The sequence below is a fragment of the Semicossyphus pulcher genome, unplaced genomic scaffold (genome assembly GCF_022749685.1).
Source record: "Semicossyphus pulcher isolate SPU_LCO1_2020_fin unplaced genomic scaffold, fSemPul1.0.p SCAF_7, whole genome shotgun sequence".
Classification (NCBI taxonomy): domain Eukaryota; kingdom Metazoa; phylum Chordata; class Actinopteri; order Labriformes; family Labridae; genus Semicossyphus; species Semicossyphus pulcher.
Window position 1 is genome coordinate 13,170,681 of NW_027211748.1, and position 18,814 is coordinate 13,189,494.

The window sequence follows — 18,814 nt, forward strand, 5'->3', positions numbered from 1 at the left end:
TCATAATAAATATAAATGATAGAATAGGCCAAGAAAGACAAATAAAAGTCCCTAATATGAGAAAGCTGTAGCTGAGGAGCAAGCCTCAGCAATCCTGTGCTAAACCTGTAGACCTGTAGAGGTAGACAAATGCAGAGAAACCCAACCCAAACCTCACTTTGGCCTGGATGAGTCTTGATATGTTTGTACTTGGCCACCGTGCGCATATTTGTGGCACTTTAAGTATTTCCCCCAATACCCATTGAGGAAACGCCAATGGAGATACATTCAGACAATGTCAACATGTTGAATGAATGAGCGGCTGTGTTGTTTCGTGCCGTGCGCTGCTCCAGTTTTGAATGAATGTTAAAAAAAAAAAAACTTATCCTGAAGACTCTGAAATGGGCTTGGCAGAGCTGTAGACTTGGTGGTTTTGAGCAATGGAGTTATTCAGTAACACAAATGTATACAGTGTTGCCCTATTTACAATCAAAAAAATAGGCAAACATATAAAATATCTAAAAATGACAAATGGTTAGTAAGAATATACAAGCACTGAATAAATAAGTCTTGATACATACATGTAAATAAAATGAGAGGAAATTTCCCCCTCTGAAATAGGATATGAGACTTTGTGTGGATGAGTGTGTTTATGTAAAAGGAAGTCAATCCATCAGGTGGATGCAAGTAGATAAACAGAGTTGTTTTTTTCTAGATGTGTTTATGTTTGTGTCTGTGTTTGAGTGATAGCAGTTTCCGTCCTTTAGTGAGTAATTTCTTGATGACAATCTGAGTCACCGAGCAAGTCACTCGATCCTGGGATCTTCTTCCCATTCCAGGAAGAGACACACCAGCAGCGAGCCGGCGGTCCAACCAGAGATGACTCACACTGAAAGAGAAACGGGGATGGTAAACCGCATGAATAAATCAACCAGTTTAGGATGGATCTCTTTAAACAGGTGGAATGAGTTTTCTTTTGTAAAATCCTTCCGTTCTCACCTGCTTGGCCTTGTAGAAGCCGTACTTGTCACAGTTGGGGAGGTAGAAAGTTGTGAACTTCTCTCCTAGTTTCTGCTGAGAGCTGGCTATAATGTCCAGTGCTCCATGCAGTTCAATGTGACAGGGACCCTGTGCAGAAGGCGGACAAACAGTCAGAACTACACAGACACATAAAGAATTACACCATTTATTTGTTGCAAAATTACACAAACAAAGTGATATCTCTAAAATATATATATCACTCCTTAAAACCAAGTGCTCCCTCTAGTGGAAGGAAGGTAAATTACATTGAATCATCTTATTAATCAGGTTGATGTTTTTACCCTCACCTCTTGTGCCAGTTTGTTGCGGATGGCATTGATCTTGGCCTTGATACTCTCTTGACCCTCAGCAGTGTCTTGGTGGTCCAGGGGAAGGTTTAAATTCAGCAAGTAGTGCAGGGAGCCTTGGTCAGGGGCTACATCAGCTTCCTCTGTTTCAAAAAAGGATTTAAATTAAATGTGGAAAATGACACACTTTTAATCAGAAAAGTTTTTCACATTTTTGAAAGTATCCCTATCCCTAGGTTGCTTTAAGGTCATATATTTACATTTTAAGATAAAAAAAAAGACAGGTAAACACATGACACAAGAGAAAAACATGAAACTCAGACTACCTTGGCCCAGATCTTCAGTGCAGACCCCCTGTCCTCGGGTCAGAGCATGGAGCGGCCTGGCCTCACCCGGCCTTGGAGTGCAGCGAAGACCCTCACCACAGTGGGCTGTGTGAACTCCACAGGACGCTCCTTTCTCCAGAGCGCAGGCCATGCAGCAGCCGCAGCCAGGCTCCCTCAGCACCTGCCTGCAGTCTGCCGGGACGGCAGGACAGTCGTTCAGTTTCTCCTGCGAACACACAGCACAGCGGATAGGCTCCGGTGCCAGCACCGGGGATGACTTCACCGTGGCCAGGACAGCCAGAGCCGCTGCTGCCACTAATCTCAGTTTCTCATATAATCCAGGCATTTTTAGTCTTCAGATGAGTATGTTCTTCTTTTTGGACTGCTCGGTATGACTTTACTTTTCCTTCTAAACTGAGTTCTCTGAACCAGCAGTATTTATATGGAGATCCGGCCTCCTGGGGCGTTAATGATTGACACTGACCACAGATATAAAATACTTTTGACAAAGCTGTTCTAAACGGTGGATGACCCTTCTTGACGTGCGTAGATCCAGGTTCACGAGGTCTGTTGTCAATATTGACTTTGGAACAAAGTGATTGTACATCAAAACAACCCTGTTTTTGGAGGACCAAATAAGTATCTTTGTCTTTACCTTTGAGGTTATGAAAACAATCACATGGATGCTGCTTTTGGAAGAAATGTGTCAATAAGTAGTAACGGAAAACATCCTTTATAAGTAATAATCCAGGGAGTTATAGGCTATAAGATAATGACTGGTGATTGTAAAAACTCTGTTTTATTTTGTGAAGTAATGCTGACAGATCGTGCTTCGCCTTTGTTTTCAGACGTAAACCCTGTTTGTCCCTTTAGTGTCTTTGGTGAAGGTTCCTCTTATCAGGCAGACAGATAAACACGATCATCCCCTTCAGCATTGCATAACCATAACATTCACACAAACACCATGTTTGTGTGAGAAAGACGGTAGTAATTGGTTGCTGCCTTGGTGTAGTATTATGTAGTATAACTATATGTATGGCGAATGTCAAATACCTCCACTTACTCCATACACAAACACTACTCATGCGGTGTACTCTGCATGACCCCGAGCTTTTGTAACTTTTTTCTTTTTTTAAACAGATAGCTGATATCTAACAATATTACTCAAAATGCATGAAGCTAAACAAGAACAAGAAATCGCACTGTTATGATGCGTAACCATGGAAAGAACCAATAAAATAATCAGGATTATTTACGTGTGTTTTATTTGATTATAACTAGAGATAGACCGATATGGTTCTTTCAGGGCCGATACCGATACCGATTATTAGTAGTCAAGGAGGCCGATAACCGATATTAGGAGCCGATATTCATTTGCAGCAAAAGTGAAAATATTGGAGTCAAAATTTTGAATCATACAAACTCCAACACTTAACTTTGTTTAAATGCCTTTAAGCATATGTTTATTAAACAAACAAACAAAAAGCGCAGGGAGTTCCCAGGGTCAGCAGCATCTCTTATAAAGTTAACTGAAAATTTAAATAAATAAATAAATAACTTCCTGAAGTTTTATAAAGTAAATAAAACAAAGTTAAATAAAATTTGCAAAGAAAGGAACTTTTTCTCCTCTCCGCCGTGTGTGTGAGCACCGTCGGCCGTCGAATTAAAAAAAAATTATAATAAAAAATAAAAAAATAAATAAAAAAGGCCGATGCCGATATGCGTCAAAATGCCGAATATCGGCGCCGATAATCGGTCTATCCCTAATTATAACAGCATCGTTTCCAACAAAGATCAGCATGTTTAGAAGGAAATATTAGGAGATAATAGACAGTTGTGAGCTGGGACCCTTCATGCATGTCCAGTTAGGTTGCTTGATGCTAGTGGTGGTGAGGGGATGTTTTCACACAATGAAAAACACGTATATGTACAAAAGTGTAGCATACAGAAAAAGTTTAAATTAATTAATGAAGTAAGACCTACAGCAGATTTAAGGAACTTAGTCTTTACATCACCAATTCTATTTTATACAGCTTTATTATTACTTCATGTGAGAAGCCAATATTGGCCTTTTCAGTTACAGGTCACAAACAACACAAGAGCAGTAATGCACACCAGAAACAAATAATGGACACTTGGATAGAACATGGATAATTGTCATAAGACATACATTTAATATTTTCACCCCTCTGTTATTCCAAACGTAGCCTAAATTAAAATTAACAATCGTGTTTAAATAAATCATATCCAAATCTGACTGTTAACCTACAAGCTAAACATAACCTCTTACTTATCGCTCCCCTAAAGTTCAATAAACTAGTAACCACTATCTGTTTGCGTGTGTACGTGTGTGACTGTTTGAAGAGAGAGCTCTGACCTCTATATAGTATTTTACACTGTCATTCAAATCAAAGAACACAGACTTGGAAAAAGGTTAGAGGGTTCAGGCTAAGGGTGTCAGGAGGGAGATGTAGTTTGCATTTATAATAATAAAGAAAAACAAGAGTATTGTTAATAGCTACATTAGTCTGTGGATATAACAAAGTAGACACACAAGACACTGAAGACACTGTGCCTTTCATGTTGTACATGGACTTTACTCCCTGGCAGTGCCCACAACAATAATCCTTGAAGTTTGTTCTACATTCCACAATGAAGTCATTGGTCAACTTGCCCAACATGTTTCACCTTCACCTTGTGAACAGCATTACTCAACCACCAGTTGGTGAGTTGTTGCCTCTTCGATGTTGACCATCAGGTCTACGAGCCACTTGGGAAAGGCCTCCTGTTTGGAGGTATTTTTAAGGACATGTGAAGGAAAACGCGTCACAATAAGTTCCAACAATTTTGCAAAAGAAAAAAATGAATACTCACAACCAAGGACGCCTTCTTGATTCTTTTGCTGTTACTCTTCTTCTTCACTGGTGGTTTAAGTGTCGCAAACACTGTTGGTTTTTGTTTTTGCCATTTGATCTGTGAGCCCTTGAAACAAAATAGCAGCACATCTTCTAATTTTGCATTGTGTGTTAGATATTTAATTTCAATGTAAATTGTACCATTTTCTTACCTTTATTCTCAGCTCACCAGACCTCTTCTCATTTCCTAACCTTTCCTGCCCAGGTGTGGTAGCATCATCACTCACATCCAACGAACCTGTGCTCAGACCTGACCCAGAGAAATTCTCCGTTCCCTTCTGGTGTTTGCCAGTCGATCGCCTTTGAAGAAAACTCTCTGTCTGACCTAGGGAACGAGGCAGTCGCCTAGGTCTCAGAGCCTTCAGCACAACAGCGTCATCTTCATCTTCTTCACTGTCCTCCTTCTCTACATCCTCCTTCTCTACATCTCCTGTCTCACTTCCGTCGATTTCATCCTCCTGCTCTGACTCCTCCTGCATTGTCTCCAGACGATGTCTCTGCGCAGTCATCTTTTTACATGCAGAGCAGAATTAACACGAGAGGCTAATTCAATGGGCAAACATTTGAATTTTTCTAACTAACTTATTTTGACATGATGACTGCCTCTACCAGAGCAGAAAACAGCAGATTCAAACTTACTTTTTGCTCCTGAATGTCCATTCAGCTGGCTGATGACCAAGCTTTCCTCTTGTAAAGATCCTGCAGTTTCATGTATTCATTAGTTGATTATTGAAATCAGGTGTGGAAGCTTAATTAACTCAGATGGCAGGTGCAAGTTGGTGTCAAAATATGCAGCAATATAACCATAGCAACTTGTAGTGTGTTGTAATGAATATCTACTTGTTTATATTTAAAAGCATAGTAACTCACTATTTTAAGGAGACACCAAGTCCCGTTTACTCGTCACAAGGAGCATTACTCAGTGTTACCACAGTGTTATGTAAGCTAAAAGAAAACGCTGATGTTGTCATTCAGAGTTTTTGGAGCTTGACCCATTCTGAACAGAAAAGTTCAGGATTATAACGCCTCCTCCTGAGTCATCATTACTCTTGTTTTTTTGCCTTGAAATAACAATGTGAACTGGTGCTCATTATAGGACACAGACACAGTATATTGGTACACATCCAATTCTGTTTAATTAGTTTGGACTTCCTAGTGAAGTCTTTAAGTTAGTGGACAGCAGGTGAAATAGAAAATGTGAAATGTTCTCAGACAAACATACAGTTATGTATGCATGAAATTAAAGGTATCCTCGATAAAAGGTCACAATTCCTGCTTTAAATTTTTTTCCCTTGATGTTAAGTTGATTGTCAAAACACACAACGACCTCAGGGAGGTGAACATAACTTTTGTTTGTTTACATGAAATCTCCATGGGCCATTTTTCTAGTTTCTCTTAATGAATAATGAATTTTAACTTAAAGTAACAGTCTCGAATATTTCAGTTTTGTGCTCTTGAGCGCCACCCACTGGCGATTATCGGTACTTACGGGAGCGCACTTCCCAATTTAACCAGACCGCTGGCTCCCTTTGTCATGGTTCTAACTCTTGATTGTCCTCGCTTTTGTTTGTAGACTGTTTGACTTAATCTGAGTGTCGAATTTGTTTCTTTTGCTTACAGAAACCGGAAGTGCAGCCGCTTAGCTCCGCCTACACTCTCTGACAGACCAACCACTGCTGGGTGATGGAATATGTGTCACTAACTGGGCGCCGCTTGTGATTTTTTTGCGAATGTCGACACAGACACCCAGTCCATAAAACTACGATATACTGCAAATGCAAAGGCTTTCATCAGTGGGCCATAGGCTCAGTCACCATTGTGTTACCTCATTCAGTGATAGATAGTGACTTAACAGACATTTATTTGAATGAAAAAGTTAAAGATTGTTACTTGAATGTTCAGCAGTTCTTTTTTGAAGAAAATTCCTCAGCATAGAAACAACCAGTTTTATCGCGAAATGGAACCTCAACAGGGTGAGCAGAACCCTGAAGGGGTTCCTCCACAATAACAACCTGCTCACTAAACATTCCGCTTATTACAGGGCTACCTACTTACAAAATCAATTGTCTGGCGACAAATATTTATTTGGAAATTATTTTATGAATTTAAAAATGATTATATTTCTGTTAAAAACGGTCTGTTACTCTCACAGTGAGAGCCCCATAGAAACACATAGCAACGGTTATCTCTAGCCTTCTTAAAATGAGCTCACCAAGCCTATATTTCTCTGATTGAATGGAAACATTCCCACTGATGATGAAGTAAGACAAGTTGAACCGGACCGCAGGAATCAGCGCAGAACCTGATTGAGGTTTTCTGTCTCGTCACTGTCAGAGTCTGTTGACATTTTCTTTTCTAATCACCGTCTTTAAACACCGCCGTATCCCGTACTGTCTACCATTTAATGTTTACTTCATGTGCCGTCTTCAGTTTTGTAGATCTCTCTGTCGTAGCCTGAAGTTTTTGCATCTTTTACCCTTTATTGCTTTCTCTCTGCTGTTTTGTCTCTTCTCTTTTTTTCCCACTGTAAACAAGACGACGTCAAATTTACCGGACTTCTAGATTGATTAATTGATATATGATCACAGTTAATCCTCTGGATTGTATGATTAGAGCTGCAACCCTAGCAACAGTCTGTTCTTTATAGCAACGGTCTGTTATTGAGAAATAGCAGATCTCAGAATAGCGTAATTAACCAATCAGAATCAAGTGTTTAACACAGGCGTGTTATATACTCTATAATGGTCTCAGAACAATGTCTCTATTTTCACTAAATTTATTCCAAAAGACATATTTCTTTGTGAGATTTCTTTTTTTTGTGGTTGAAATGAACCCTTGGGAAATGTAGCCTAATTATTACCAAATGCCATAATCTAATTCCCTCCTCTTGACCCTTTTTAGCCCCAGAACGGCCAGGGGGAGTGTTGTTTGTGAATCATCATTCACCTTAGAGCCCCCTTTATTGCTTAATGTCAACTTTAGCTTGGACTCATAGAAGTTGAAAATAACAGTGATAACAACTACTGCACCTTTTAATGCTTTCTACCTATCAACATTAAAATTAATCTCAAATTATTGTCAACTTTTTTACTCTAAAAGAAAATAATTCCAAAGCTGCACTCTGCTGAAAATGGTGGAACAAACCCGGTGTTTGTTGACTTAACTGTTACACTGAGTGAACCCCAGACCAGTTCTACATCAATGCTGGGAAAACAAACTTGGCCCCCGCTCAGTGTTTGGGACATAGTGACATTCATCTGGCTGTGGGCTGTGGGAGTTCACTGAGTGGCATAATAAACCAGTCATTTTCCGACATATTTTGCCATGCAGAGTGAAAACTGTTATTTTAAGAGCCATAAAATAAAATGTGAGAAATGAAATTTATAGAGTGGAACTAACAGCCCATAAAAAATGTATATTTGTAACCTGTTGATCATTTGCTGGGCTGCATGCAACGTCTCATAGGTCTCAACATAAAAATCATTGTCTACAGCACACCCTAGTCCACAATCCAAAACACATACATGTTTTGTATGTCAACAGCCAAACATTTTTACATATATTGACAGCCACAGCTGTACTCATTTGATATTTTGTACACCAATATTGTCTTTATTACAAAATATTCAATAACCCAACTTTACACTGTACAAGATACAACATAATTTGCAGCTTTTGGCTATTTACAAAAAGGTATGATCTGCATATCAAAGTGAATATATCTAAAAAGGCAGGTTGCAATCACTGTAAGCTTATTGAGTAAGGCAAAAACTTGAAACATGATGAATTTACACTTTTGCTGATAAAGTGAAAGTTCTATGATGATAAAGATATAGGCTATAAAGATATCCGAAGCGCCTCTCATATCTGAGGCTGTTATCTGAGGAAAGAGATCTGTTCTTAAAGGAAATCTCAAAAAAATGTAGCTTAAATTGATGCAAAAAAGCTGGAGTACAGCGATGGATGCCTGAAAGACGACGATGCACCAGAGCTTCTCTGGCCCTCCAGAGATGTTTCAACGTACACGGAGCGTTTGAAAGGCGTAGGCTAAAGAACTAGGCTGTGCATTTGAAGAAGGAGTGTGCTTATTGAACGTGCTCATGTAAGATATGTGCTTTCCTCTGTGTTGATGAAAGCAATCCTGGATGTCCACATGTATGTTTGCACCATACATAGGGCTGTATTGGTCCTCTATGTCTAAGTTTTGGCATTAACTAGATTCCATAGCAGCACTATAACTCTGTTACACACCTTCCTCTGCTGCTTTCATCAACCTTTACTGCCATCTCACCTCAAGCCACATTACATCAAACGCATTTGAATAATGGAAATTCAGAAAACTTTACTTGGTGTCTGTGTTGTTTAAAAAAAAAGACACTTTTAAAGTCTATTGATGACTTCCCTCATACCATTAATGTACTGCAACACTTTCTCTCTCTGACATGTTGCGAGGCAATTCAAGCTGTAAAAACTAAGGATCAATGGAAAGCTCAATACTTTGGTTTTCTTTCAACAGGAGTATCGTTACTATGGCTGTCAACTCTTAAAAAGTCATGCACTATTAACTGTAAATATGTCTCCAAAAAAAGCCTGTTTCATCCAGTGAGCTCCGAGTATAAAAAAAAAGAAAAAGGATTTTGTGCTGTTTCGTTACAATTCAGAATTAACCACACATGCATACACACACTCACAAATACACGCATGCATGCTTACACACACCAAAAAGTAAAAACAACACCGTTTTATACTGTAAATAATGCAATGTATCCTTGGCATATTCAGATAGACAGTGCAAAAGCAATAGCAAGATCAGTCTTTTTCTGGATATCAATGCACATATCCCTTGTACATGGAATATGTACTATATATAAAACAAAGATGCACATGACTTTTTGCCTGGATCAGAGGGAAACCAGGAACACCACAAACCTTATCATCTGCTATAGAGATGTTAAAAGACCATTTGAGATTCTGGGTGTCTTTCTTCTTCACTCACGCATACAAATCCTTAAAAGCGAGTATGATTGTCCGCTTCACGTTATTTCTCAGGATGTTCTCATCCTGAACGAGCGTATTCTGGGTTGTGCCAGTCGCTCAGGATTTAAAGAAAATACCTGGACAACCCTGTCTTCTCCAGGTCTCCAACCAGGGTTTGCTTTCCTTTCATGAAAGTTTTTGGTCCTTCTTCCTACACTGATGCATCTGCCACACCTGCCACAGCCTCAATCTCAATCCCCGTGACCTCTATGTCCTCCTCCTCGTCCTCCTCGCCCACTGCGGGCACGCAGGATGAGGGCAGGCATGTTGCTTGGCTGTTGCTGGTGTTGGCAGTGTTCATCTGCAGGTTGCTGCCCATGCTGGCGTAAGCAGCGAGGCTGGCAGCGGAGGAGACGCTCCCCAGTTTGGTAGGGACGCTCGTCTTGCCGCAGGAGTGAATCCGGCGCGCGAGGCTGGCCGAACGCACCACTGAAGAAGTGGTTACAGTGCCCACGCCCTGGACCTTCCCCTCCAGGAAGTAGGTCAGCATCTCACCTTTACCCTTGACGCTGACTTTGCCACGGCACACCAGGTCGTAGTTGTTATTCAGCAGGCGATAGACCTCCTCAGTCACCTATATCATAAAAACAAGGAAATATATTTATTCATTCATATAAATAACTTAAAAAAAACACTAAGATCCCTTTCTGGGTTCAACAAAGTTCAATCTAACATGAACCTAAAATGATGTATTATTATTTAGCATCAGGAGAGCCATCTTGCTCTGTTAGGAAACAATAAATAGAAATGGGAAATATGGTGGAAGTTCCTCTTTTGATGCCAAAGCAAAGAGTAGATTGTCAGTCAGTTAGTTCTTAAAGGTGATTGAAATGGTCATTTCAGGACTCCACTGGCTACTGAAGACCACCTTTACAACTGCAGTTTTGTTGTTGTTTATTCTATTTTCCCTATAAGCATGTTCTGTACACCATACTTCTATTAGCATAAAATATAAAAGTTGTGATTTAAGGTGTGTTTGATACCTGTATCTTCCCCGGTACTCCAGTGCTGTCCATTCTGCTGGCCACATTGACCGTGTTCCCCCAGATGTCATACTGAGGTCGCCGTGCCCCGATCACCCCTGCAACCACTGGACCCACATTGATACCTACACAAACAAAACAAAATGTTAAACAAACACAAACAAACGTCAAACGGGGGTTTCTCATCATCACATAGTGACTTGATTTATAGGGAGTTTAATTACGAGGGCGTACTCACCCACTCTCAAAACAAACTCATTGTATGACTGATAGTTGATTTCATCCAAGACGTCAAACATCTCGATGGCGTAGTCTGCGATTGTGCTAAGATGGTCGTAAACAGATTTCTTGGCCTAAAAGTGGGAGGTACACGAAGCAGTTAGACTCTATGCATACATTCATAAACGTGCACACAGGAAATACGAAGACATTTCACCTTGGTACCGATGGTGGGGACGAGGCCTACAGCTGCCATGTATGTACTGCCGATTGTTTTGATTTTCTCGATGTCTCTGTAGCACTCCTTATCCATCAGCTGCAAAACATCGACATTCAAATAAACACCCGAGGCAACAATGCAACAAATACCCCCGAGGTTCTCCAAAAAAATCTGCATCCCACCTCATCAAAGTCGGCAATGATCTCATTCAGTAGTCTCAGGCACTCCACTCCCATGTTGTTGCCGTCCAGCTCGATGTAGAAATCATTGAAGTTTGGGATAGAGGCGAACAGGACGCCCACTTGTGCGTATGACTGATAGTATAGATCCTAATTGTAAAGCAAAAAGTATAAAAGTAAAAAAATAGGTAATTTGATGTTTTATTGTAGGTATGATTTTTATTTTCTGTCTATTGATCTACCTGTTTGTCTGTCTGTCTGTCTGCCTGTCTATTAGCGAGGCTCACCATGTTCCTGGGGTTTGACAACAGGAAGTGTTGAGCCACGTGTACAGGCAGAAGATTGAAGAGAATCCTCCGGTTGTCCAGCTTGACTTTCTCCATGCCGTCTCTTTCCTCTTCCGCCTGACAGCAAACGCAGCACACACAAAGTATACAGACAGAGCCGTGAGGAGTGTTGGGTTGTCCCACATTTCCACCACATGGGGTCACTCAAAGCCTTACGAGCCTTACAACATGGCATGTATGTCTTGGATTCTGAATGGTACATTACATGCTAAAGCTGCTTGTTTTAAATCCAGCTTTTTCCTCAATACTTCAATCCTACTACGAACAATAGTGCTTTTTTACACTCCTGCGCCAAATTAAAACAAGCCAAACAAGCTTCTTAGCTTCGTTTTTGCCAAAGAACAGACAGCTGGCAGCCTATAAATACAAATCCTCCAAACATAACCCAATAGTTTACTTTTATTAAAGCTGAAATTTCAGCTTTTCTACTGAGTTCTATTGATGTCACTATAATGAGATATAAGTCTTTATACAGCTGCTGCCTCTTTCACATGCACAGATACACACACTGACCTGCACAGCCCAGAGGAAGTCCAAGCGTAGTTTGAGGTCAAGTTGCCTGGAGTGGAGGGCCAGGGCACTGACAAAGAGCAGCAGAGACAGGATGGGCTCATAGCCCCGGATGTGGAAGGACCCCCCACTGTGGAAGAGACCAACACAGGAGTCAGCACTGGACTGGACCACACAGAAAAATGCATATGAGGGTTAAATAGACCCCACACAGAGTGAAGTTTGACTACAGAAGCATTGAAAAAAAGGATATTCTAAGGGCATAAACACAAAGTTATACTAAGGAAAAACTATTAATGAAAAAGCTAAAATGTGCTTGAAACCTTGGACCTAGAGTAGTATCATATTGCATGAAGCATAACTCTAAACAAAATTAGTTCTTCATCTGAATAACTGTCACAAATTGAACACAATCACTTTTCAGGGACACATTTATGATCCAAGCTCCAATAAAATTGGCCAGGCCCCTCGGTACTGGGTTGACACAGCTAGCTCGCTCCCATCATCCAGCCCACATTATCCTTTCAGCCTTCTGATTTGGAACTAATGAGCACATGTGCTGCATCAAAGGGTGGAAAATGAAAGAGTGTGTGGGCTCCAGACAAGCAAAGACTCCTCCACACACATACATCTCAGCACATGTACTGTAAATGTTTCTCCCAACTCATGGCTATCGCTTCCCTCTAAAACAAACACAGAAACATTTGCTTGACATTCACAGCCAATCTTCGCCTCTCACGCTCGAATGACGCACAGTCATAACTAGATCAGGGGGCTCTCTCTTCAAGCTCTGAAAGGATGTGTGTGTTGCTGTCATGCAACTTCAGGAGAGGACAGAAATACAAACGTGCAAACACTTGAGTGTTTTGCAGTACTGTGTTTGTGGTCATGTTGTGTGTTGTGATCCTCACCCTGCAGTCTTGCGAAAGCCGCTGAGTTCCAACACAGTGATGTACAGCACCCCCAGAAGCAGCATTAGCGCCATCTTTGGCAGCCAGGAGACCCGCAAGAAAAGTGCCAGAGTGAGTGTGCCCACCACACAGGACAGAAAGGCGTATCGGGCACCGTCACAAGGCAGCTCCGCCATGGTTTGGTTGGCGCCGCCGTCTACATCGATGATGATGATGGAGCTGTTGGTGTTGGCTCTACCCCACAACCAGGGCATACAGCCCACCTGACAGAAGCAAAACAAGAAGATAAATGTGTGCAACGATGACAGGATATTAAAGTAGAGAAAAGTTCAGGGGTACTTTCACAAAAGGCCCTGTCTGCACTTTTCCAAAGAATATCAGTCAGTTGAACAGAATTGTATATCATGCCGAAGCCCTGAGAGGGGAATGAGAAGAAAGAATCTGCTGATCAAAGTTTTGTTGTTTTCTCTCCTGGTTTTATGTCCTAAGAACAGGTGCAAAACAAGTTTTTTCCAGCTCAATCTTTCACTGCGAAACAGGTTGGGGGAAATTTTTTTTACAAAAAAGTTTGCTAGGAATATTTTTTTAAGTACTATAAACAAATATTCTGGCTAAAACAGTTCTGGCAGGTGATAAAAAAAAAAAAGAAGTGTTTATTGTTGTAATACTAATTTCAGCCACAAGAGATGTAATATAACTGCTAGCATTCATGTTTTATTTCAAGTCATTTGTTGTAAATATAACGAATATCATAAAAACATGATAAATACCAGAATTGTGAATATATGTTTAGATCTTTTGGCTTTCTTATTTATTGTATCATTTGTTACTGGTTGGCCAGTAAAGTGTGTAATTTTGTCCGATTGACACTTTTGATTGTTGCTTTTCCCACTTACCACACAGGCCTGGGCCACAGCGTAGATTAAGAGCACTATGAGAATGGAGAGAGCAGTGCGAATCTGAATCGTCAGGCACCCTGGAAAACACTGAGAGACAAAGACAAAGGAGTTAGCTGAAGGAGATCGACAGCCTAAGGAAATTAAATATGTATATACTATATGTGTTAACACATGGCAAGATTACAATCTGACAAAGTGTAGGTAGCTGAAGAAATAGGATTAGGGAAAAAGGCTTAAGGAATGCTGTGCAGACAGACTCGGGTCGGAGGCAAGTATGGGGAACAAAAACAGGAAAATCAATCAACCTCAGAGCCACTAAGTGTAAATTCATGTGGTTAAGAAGCTTTGAGGAAGACCATCAACCTCAACTAAAGCTGAAATTAATAGTCCAGCCATATGAGTTTAACATCGCAGAGGGGGCTTAGAATCATCTGCAACCAAGCTGTGTTTCGCACCACTTTAGACAGGAAGTGAACAAGGAAAAGGAGACCTTTACTCAGGTCAGGTAAGGATAAGAAAGCAGCTGTATTTACCTGTACTCTAGTTATATGCAGGTACATGATACAAGCTACTAGGAAACAGATGCAGAAGACGAGAAGAACTAGTACCACTGTGCCCCTGAGAGGAAAACAAGAGAGAGGAAGATGGCAGTGTTTGTTAAAAAAGACTGAAACTGAAATAATTAAAGAGACGAAATGAGAGTGATAAGAAGAAAGGACAACAAGAGAATCTGCAGAACGTACTGTGGTATGATGAGAAGATAGACAAGTCCAAACAAGGCAGCTAGGATCAGAGAGAGGACCACTGCGCTTGTGAAGTACTCATCAGGAACCTGGTGGTACTAAACAATAACAGATAGCAGATGAAAGTGAGCGACAGATTACAACAGTACATCTCACCGTACATGTACAATGTGTGTCGCTCACCCTCTGCTCGCGCTCAGAGCACTTATACATGAGTGTGAGGAAGTTGAGGTCGGCCGTGTCTGACTCGGTCTGGCGGGCCTCGATCAGCCGGCCGATGTAGCGGTTGACCCGGGTTCTGGGGCTGCTCTGGATCAAATTAGCCTGGTTTGTGTTGGTACGGTTCCTCAGCTTCTGTGGAGCAGTTCGCATGGCTCTCCGCTGGTGGAATAAAAAAAAAAAAGCTCACTGAAAACATGAAAAACAATAGTGTGATAAATAGGCTAAAATGCAGCGTCCTGTATTCGCTGTACCACTGGGGTATTATCCTATTAGGAACGAGGGTGGATAGGACTGAACAATAAACACGGGCAGCTTATTATACTTTCAAATTAGGACACTGCCTTCACACTTAACTTCATTACTGAACGCACCCCGCTGAGTCTGAGTGTCTTCAGCAGCCAAAGTGAGCAGCTTTGCAAAACATTGGCCGCTGGAGCAAAGCCAAGGACTTAACATGGCAGAGGAGATGTTTGTGTGTTAGTGTGTGTGTAGATGGATGTGTGTACATATAAGAGAGCCTGCTGGATGAATTGTGCAGCTCATTGGCACAGAAGGGAAGCAGAGGGTGAGCAAAAGTGTTCATGAGTCCATTACATGACCTGAATAGTGTACAGCTCACCTTCTTTTCCTCCCTTTCTTCCTCCCTTATTCCCTTAGTTCTTAGTTAGTTAGTTTAACGTCTTTCCTCTGACTTATTTCTTTCCATCTCTGCCTCTGTACACTCCTCCTTGCATTCTTCTTTCCTTTCAAAAATATTCCTTCTTACAACCTTCCCTGACACTGTTCTTCCTTACTTGGTTCCTTATTTCCATGCTTCCTTATACTCATCCTTACGTACTTATTTCTTCCTTACTTTCAAATACTCTTCTTAGATGCTTCACTTTAGTCTTCCTAACTTCCTACCCTATCTCCTTACTTCCTTCCCTTCTTTCTTTTAATCCCTACTTCTTAGTATTCATCCTTACTTCCTTCTTTCACACCCTTGCTTCATCGTTTCCTCCTTACTCCCTACAGCATTTCTGTTTATCCTTCCAACCTTCAATAAAATCTTTCCTCCTCCCCTGTCTCCCCACTTCCCTCCCTTATTTCTCCGTGCCTCCTTCACGTTCTACTTTTATTTATTTATAAGGCAGCCACACAGTGACCTGCAGATACCGACTTCTCCTTATGTTCCATATTGTGCTCAGCGTAGCACAGGACACATCGTGCAGCCATGTCTGCTGCACCAAAACTCCTATTCATTCATCGCTGGTCCCTCATATCACTCCCCTTCGTGCCTTGAATGCATATGTCATTTCACCTGATTCAAGTGTGTGTGGTCTGAATGTAAAGTAACTACTCAGGAGAAGGTATATGTATGACTTAAGCTGTGCCCACTTTTCCATTTGTATGTTTTGTACTAATCTGCCTTCTGTGTTCGACGTGAGGGTGTTATCATTAAGGGTTATATAGATTCAAGGGCAGACACTATCATGTAGTATCAGGGGAAGGTCCACTGGATGCAGCCATTATAATTCTTAGTCCGACCTTCATACTAAATGCTTTAAATGACAGCAAACGACACCTGACATATATGTAATATCCTTGGATGTTTGTCCTGACTTTAACCTTTCCCGCTGCAGGCCTCACAAACCCTTATTTTACTCTTAACACTAACATAAACCTTTCTATATTTAGGGGAAGTGAATCTCTACATACAAGATCATGGTGTGATTAGTTTTTGTTCCCACAATGAGAACACACATACACACACACCTGGAAATCTGGATTAAAACAGCTGGTGCAAAAATTGTACAGCTGCTAGGTCACATGATCGGTTACACAAGGTCAGACAGGCTCTTTGACATTTAGCCAGATTGTCACTGACAGTACAGTATGTGTGTGAGGTGGGGGAATGGTATGTTGGTCTCAGTTAGACATCAGCTGTAATGACCTCAACGGGCTGAGGTCATCACAGCTGACAGGATCATAACTTATTGTCACTATCTCTCTTCTTATGATAAAGTATACATACAGTGAAAGCTATATACTGAATAAAATGGGAATTAGGAAGTTTTTGAAGACTTTTGAAGTACCTCATCCAGTAATTTATAGCACATAGATGAACTACAGTAAGTCTTATATTACAATAAAACATAAGCATTCAATGTAACTTAGGGAGGATTTGTATACAAGGGATATTGCGGGACCTGTTTTCCAACTACTGCGGTGCAAGAGTCCATTGTACAATGTTAAATGAGGTGACAAGGAACATTTGTGTAACCGCTAAGGGAGCGTCTCTTGCACATGGTAATATCTACTTTTAGAGAGTTCACATTAGGAAGGCCACTAAACCATGAAGGGAACCATGAACACACACTGTTCCCCCTCTAATGTGTCCCACAGACCCCTTAGATGACCCAAAGCTCTGTATTGTTGGAACAATATTATATAAAGCTTTAGCTCAGTGGTTCCCATCCTGCAGTTGCCGGGCCTGACGTTCCAAGACTTTGCCAAACAGCAGGGTCATTCATCGAACTAGAACTGTATTATCATTCTATATTGATATAGATGAGGTGGCTCTTTCAATGTCACATTGTTTATGTCTGCAGTGGGAAGTAGTATGTGGGATATTTGGCATAGTTTGGGAACCTCTGCTTTAGCTCATAAAAATCTGTGTGTAGAGGAGCCAAGTTTCCAGATAAGTGAGGCTTTTTTTATAAGACTTCCTGGACTGTTAACGGGGAAAAAAGGAAGCTAAGTTAAGTGGCTTTCTTCGTGAATGGCCATATAACTGTAATGTTGAAGCAGTGACATAATTTAAGTCAACAAAGAGCTAGCTAGTGGTTTAAATGAAAAGATCAGGTCACATTAAGAGGTATTTAGAAACACCAACAACTGTAGACATTCAGACTGTGCATCTCTTAGTCTCTATAAATGCAAATCACAGCACAGAACAAACACAGAAACTTCAACACAGACACTGAGAGTTTATACCTTATCACCGTCCTCGCAGTTCATGACATTGGAGAAGGGAATCTCAGCCTTGAACATCTTCCTGCAGTGCATAAGCTGCACTAGTAAGTAGCACACAGTTTTGAACTTCATCTTTTTGGCGGGCTTTATATCCGAAAGAATCAATCCTGGGAATATCTGTCACCAGATAAGAAACGGGAACAAGGATTTAGTCATGATACCCCACACAGTGATATATATTATGTAAGGGTCTAAAAGTCATGCACAGGCTTAGGACAGTATGTATGTGCACACATGCTCCTGCACACACGCATGCAATCATTATGATCAAATTTAACTAGAAAGAGGTTAAAGTAAGGTAGGTCAATCCCTGAGGTGATTTAACACTTTTAGCACTTTGCTGTCCTGATTTTTCTTCCATAAAGCTTTAGAGAGAGTAAAACAGAACCAGGATATATCTTTTGTAGTAAGAAACATTTGTCTTCTCGATGCACAAAGTGTGTCCCTATGCAGGAGTAATTTAAAGCACAAAAGCAGAGTGAGCAGAAGCCTATCTAACACAGCTTAGTCAGGCAGGGAGCATCTATCTGTGAGCCACGTCTTTGATGAAGCCTAACCGTCAGCTCTATTAAGAGGATTAGCAAAGTCTCCCGCATATCAAAGGAAAAAACACGCAACCGGGATGATACAGGTTCACATAAGGACCCGTGTAACCTATGCACAAGCCTTATCTTGCATAACGTAAAACCTGCTGCAAGAGGGAGAGAGGATGAGACAGGGGTGGAGGAGAGGAAAGGAAAGGAGCCATAGGAGTAATACATAGACAAGACTGAAATTCCCTCTCCAGCTGCAACATCTGTTGGAGATGTGCGTGTTTATGTGCATTCATTGACACAAACATATATCCCTGTAAGTTTGTTGAACTGTGCAGATTTGAGATGATAGCTGCCTCGGGCTGTTTTTCTTCCTGTATTCTCTATAGCCCCGGTCCAATCCATTACGGGTTAAAAGTGAGATCAGCTGAACAACAAATGTGTAGAA

At 41.0% G+C, this 18,814-nt stretch overlaps 2 protein-coding genes across 3 annotated transcripts in view; both read right to left on the reverse strand.

Annotated features, from left to right (window-relative positions):
• Window positions 1-742: 742 nt before the first annotated feature.
• LOC138611683 (insulin-like growth factor-binding protein 1) lies at window positions 743-1,979 on the reverse strand. The gene is made up of 4 exons (XM_069684868.1): window positions 1,634-1,979; window positions 1,308-1,450; window positions 979-1,107; window positions 743-868 (listed from the first exon to the last, which is right to left on the reverse strand). Exons 1-4 carry the CDS (start codon window positions 1,977-1,979, stop codon window positions 743-745), a joined length of 744 nt encoding a protein of 247 aa, XP_069540969.1.
• Window positions 1,980-7,985: 6,006 nt separating this feature from the next.
• LOC138611516 (adenylate cyclase type 1-like) overlaps window positions 7,986-18,814 on the reverse strand; it is a 38,698-nt gene continuing 27,869 nt past the window's right edge. The window contains exons 8-20 of one of the 2 annotated variants that reach the window (XM_069684678.1): window positions 17,795-17,950; window positions 14,780-14,977; window positions 14,597-14,694; window positions 14,387-14,471; window positions 13,851-13,940; window positions 12,955-13,217; window positions 12,047-12,173; window positions 11,474-11,590; window positions 11,190-11,336; window positions 11,005-11,103; window positions 10,807-10,921; window positions 10,569-10,693; window positions 7,986-10,159 (exon numbers count right to left, since the gene is read on the reverse strand). In XM_069684678.1, the coding sequence (XP_069540779.1) occupies window positions 9,737-10,159; window positions 10,569-10,693; window positions 10,807-10,921; window positions 11,005-11,103; window positions 11,190-11,336; window positions 11,474-11,590; window positions 12,047-12,173; window positions 12,955-13,217; window positions 13,851-13,940; window positions 14,387-14,471; window positions 14,597-14,694; window positions 14,780-14,977; window positions 17,795-17,950 (2,043 nt within the window). In that variant the 3' untranslated portion in view covers window positions 7,986-9,736. Of the gene's footprint in view, window positions 10,160-10,568; window positions 10,694-10,806; window positions 10,922-11,004; window positions 11,104-11,189; window positions 11,337-11,428; window positions 11,591-12,046; window positions 12,174-12,954; window positions 13,218-13,850; window positions 13,941-14,386; window positions 14,472-14,596; window positions 14,695-14,779; window positions 14,978-17,794; window positions 17,951-18,814 lie in introns of both variants that reach the window. The other variant, XM_069684677.1, reaches the window with a different exon arrangement.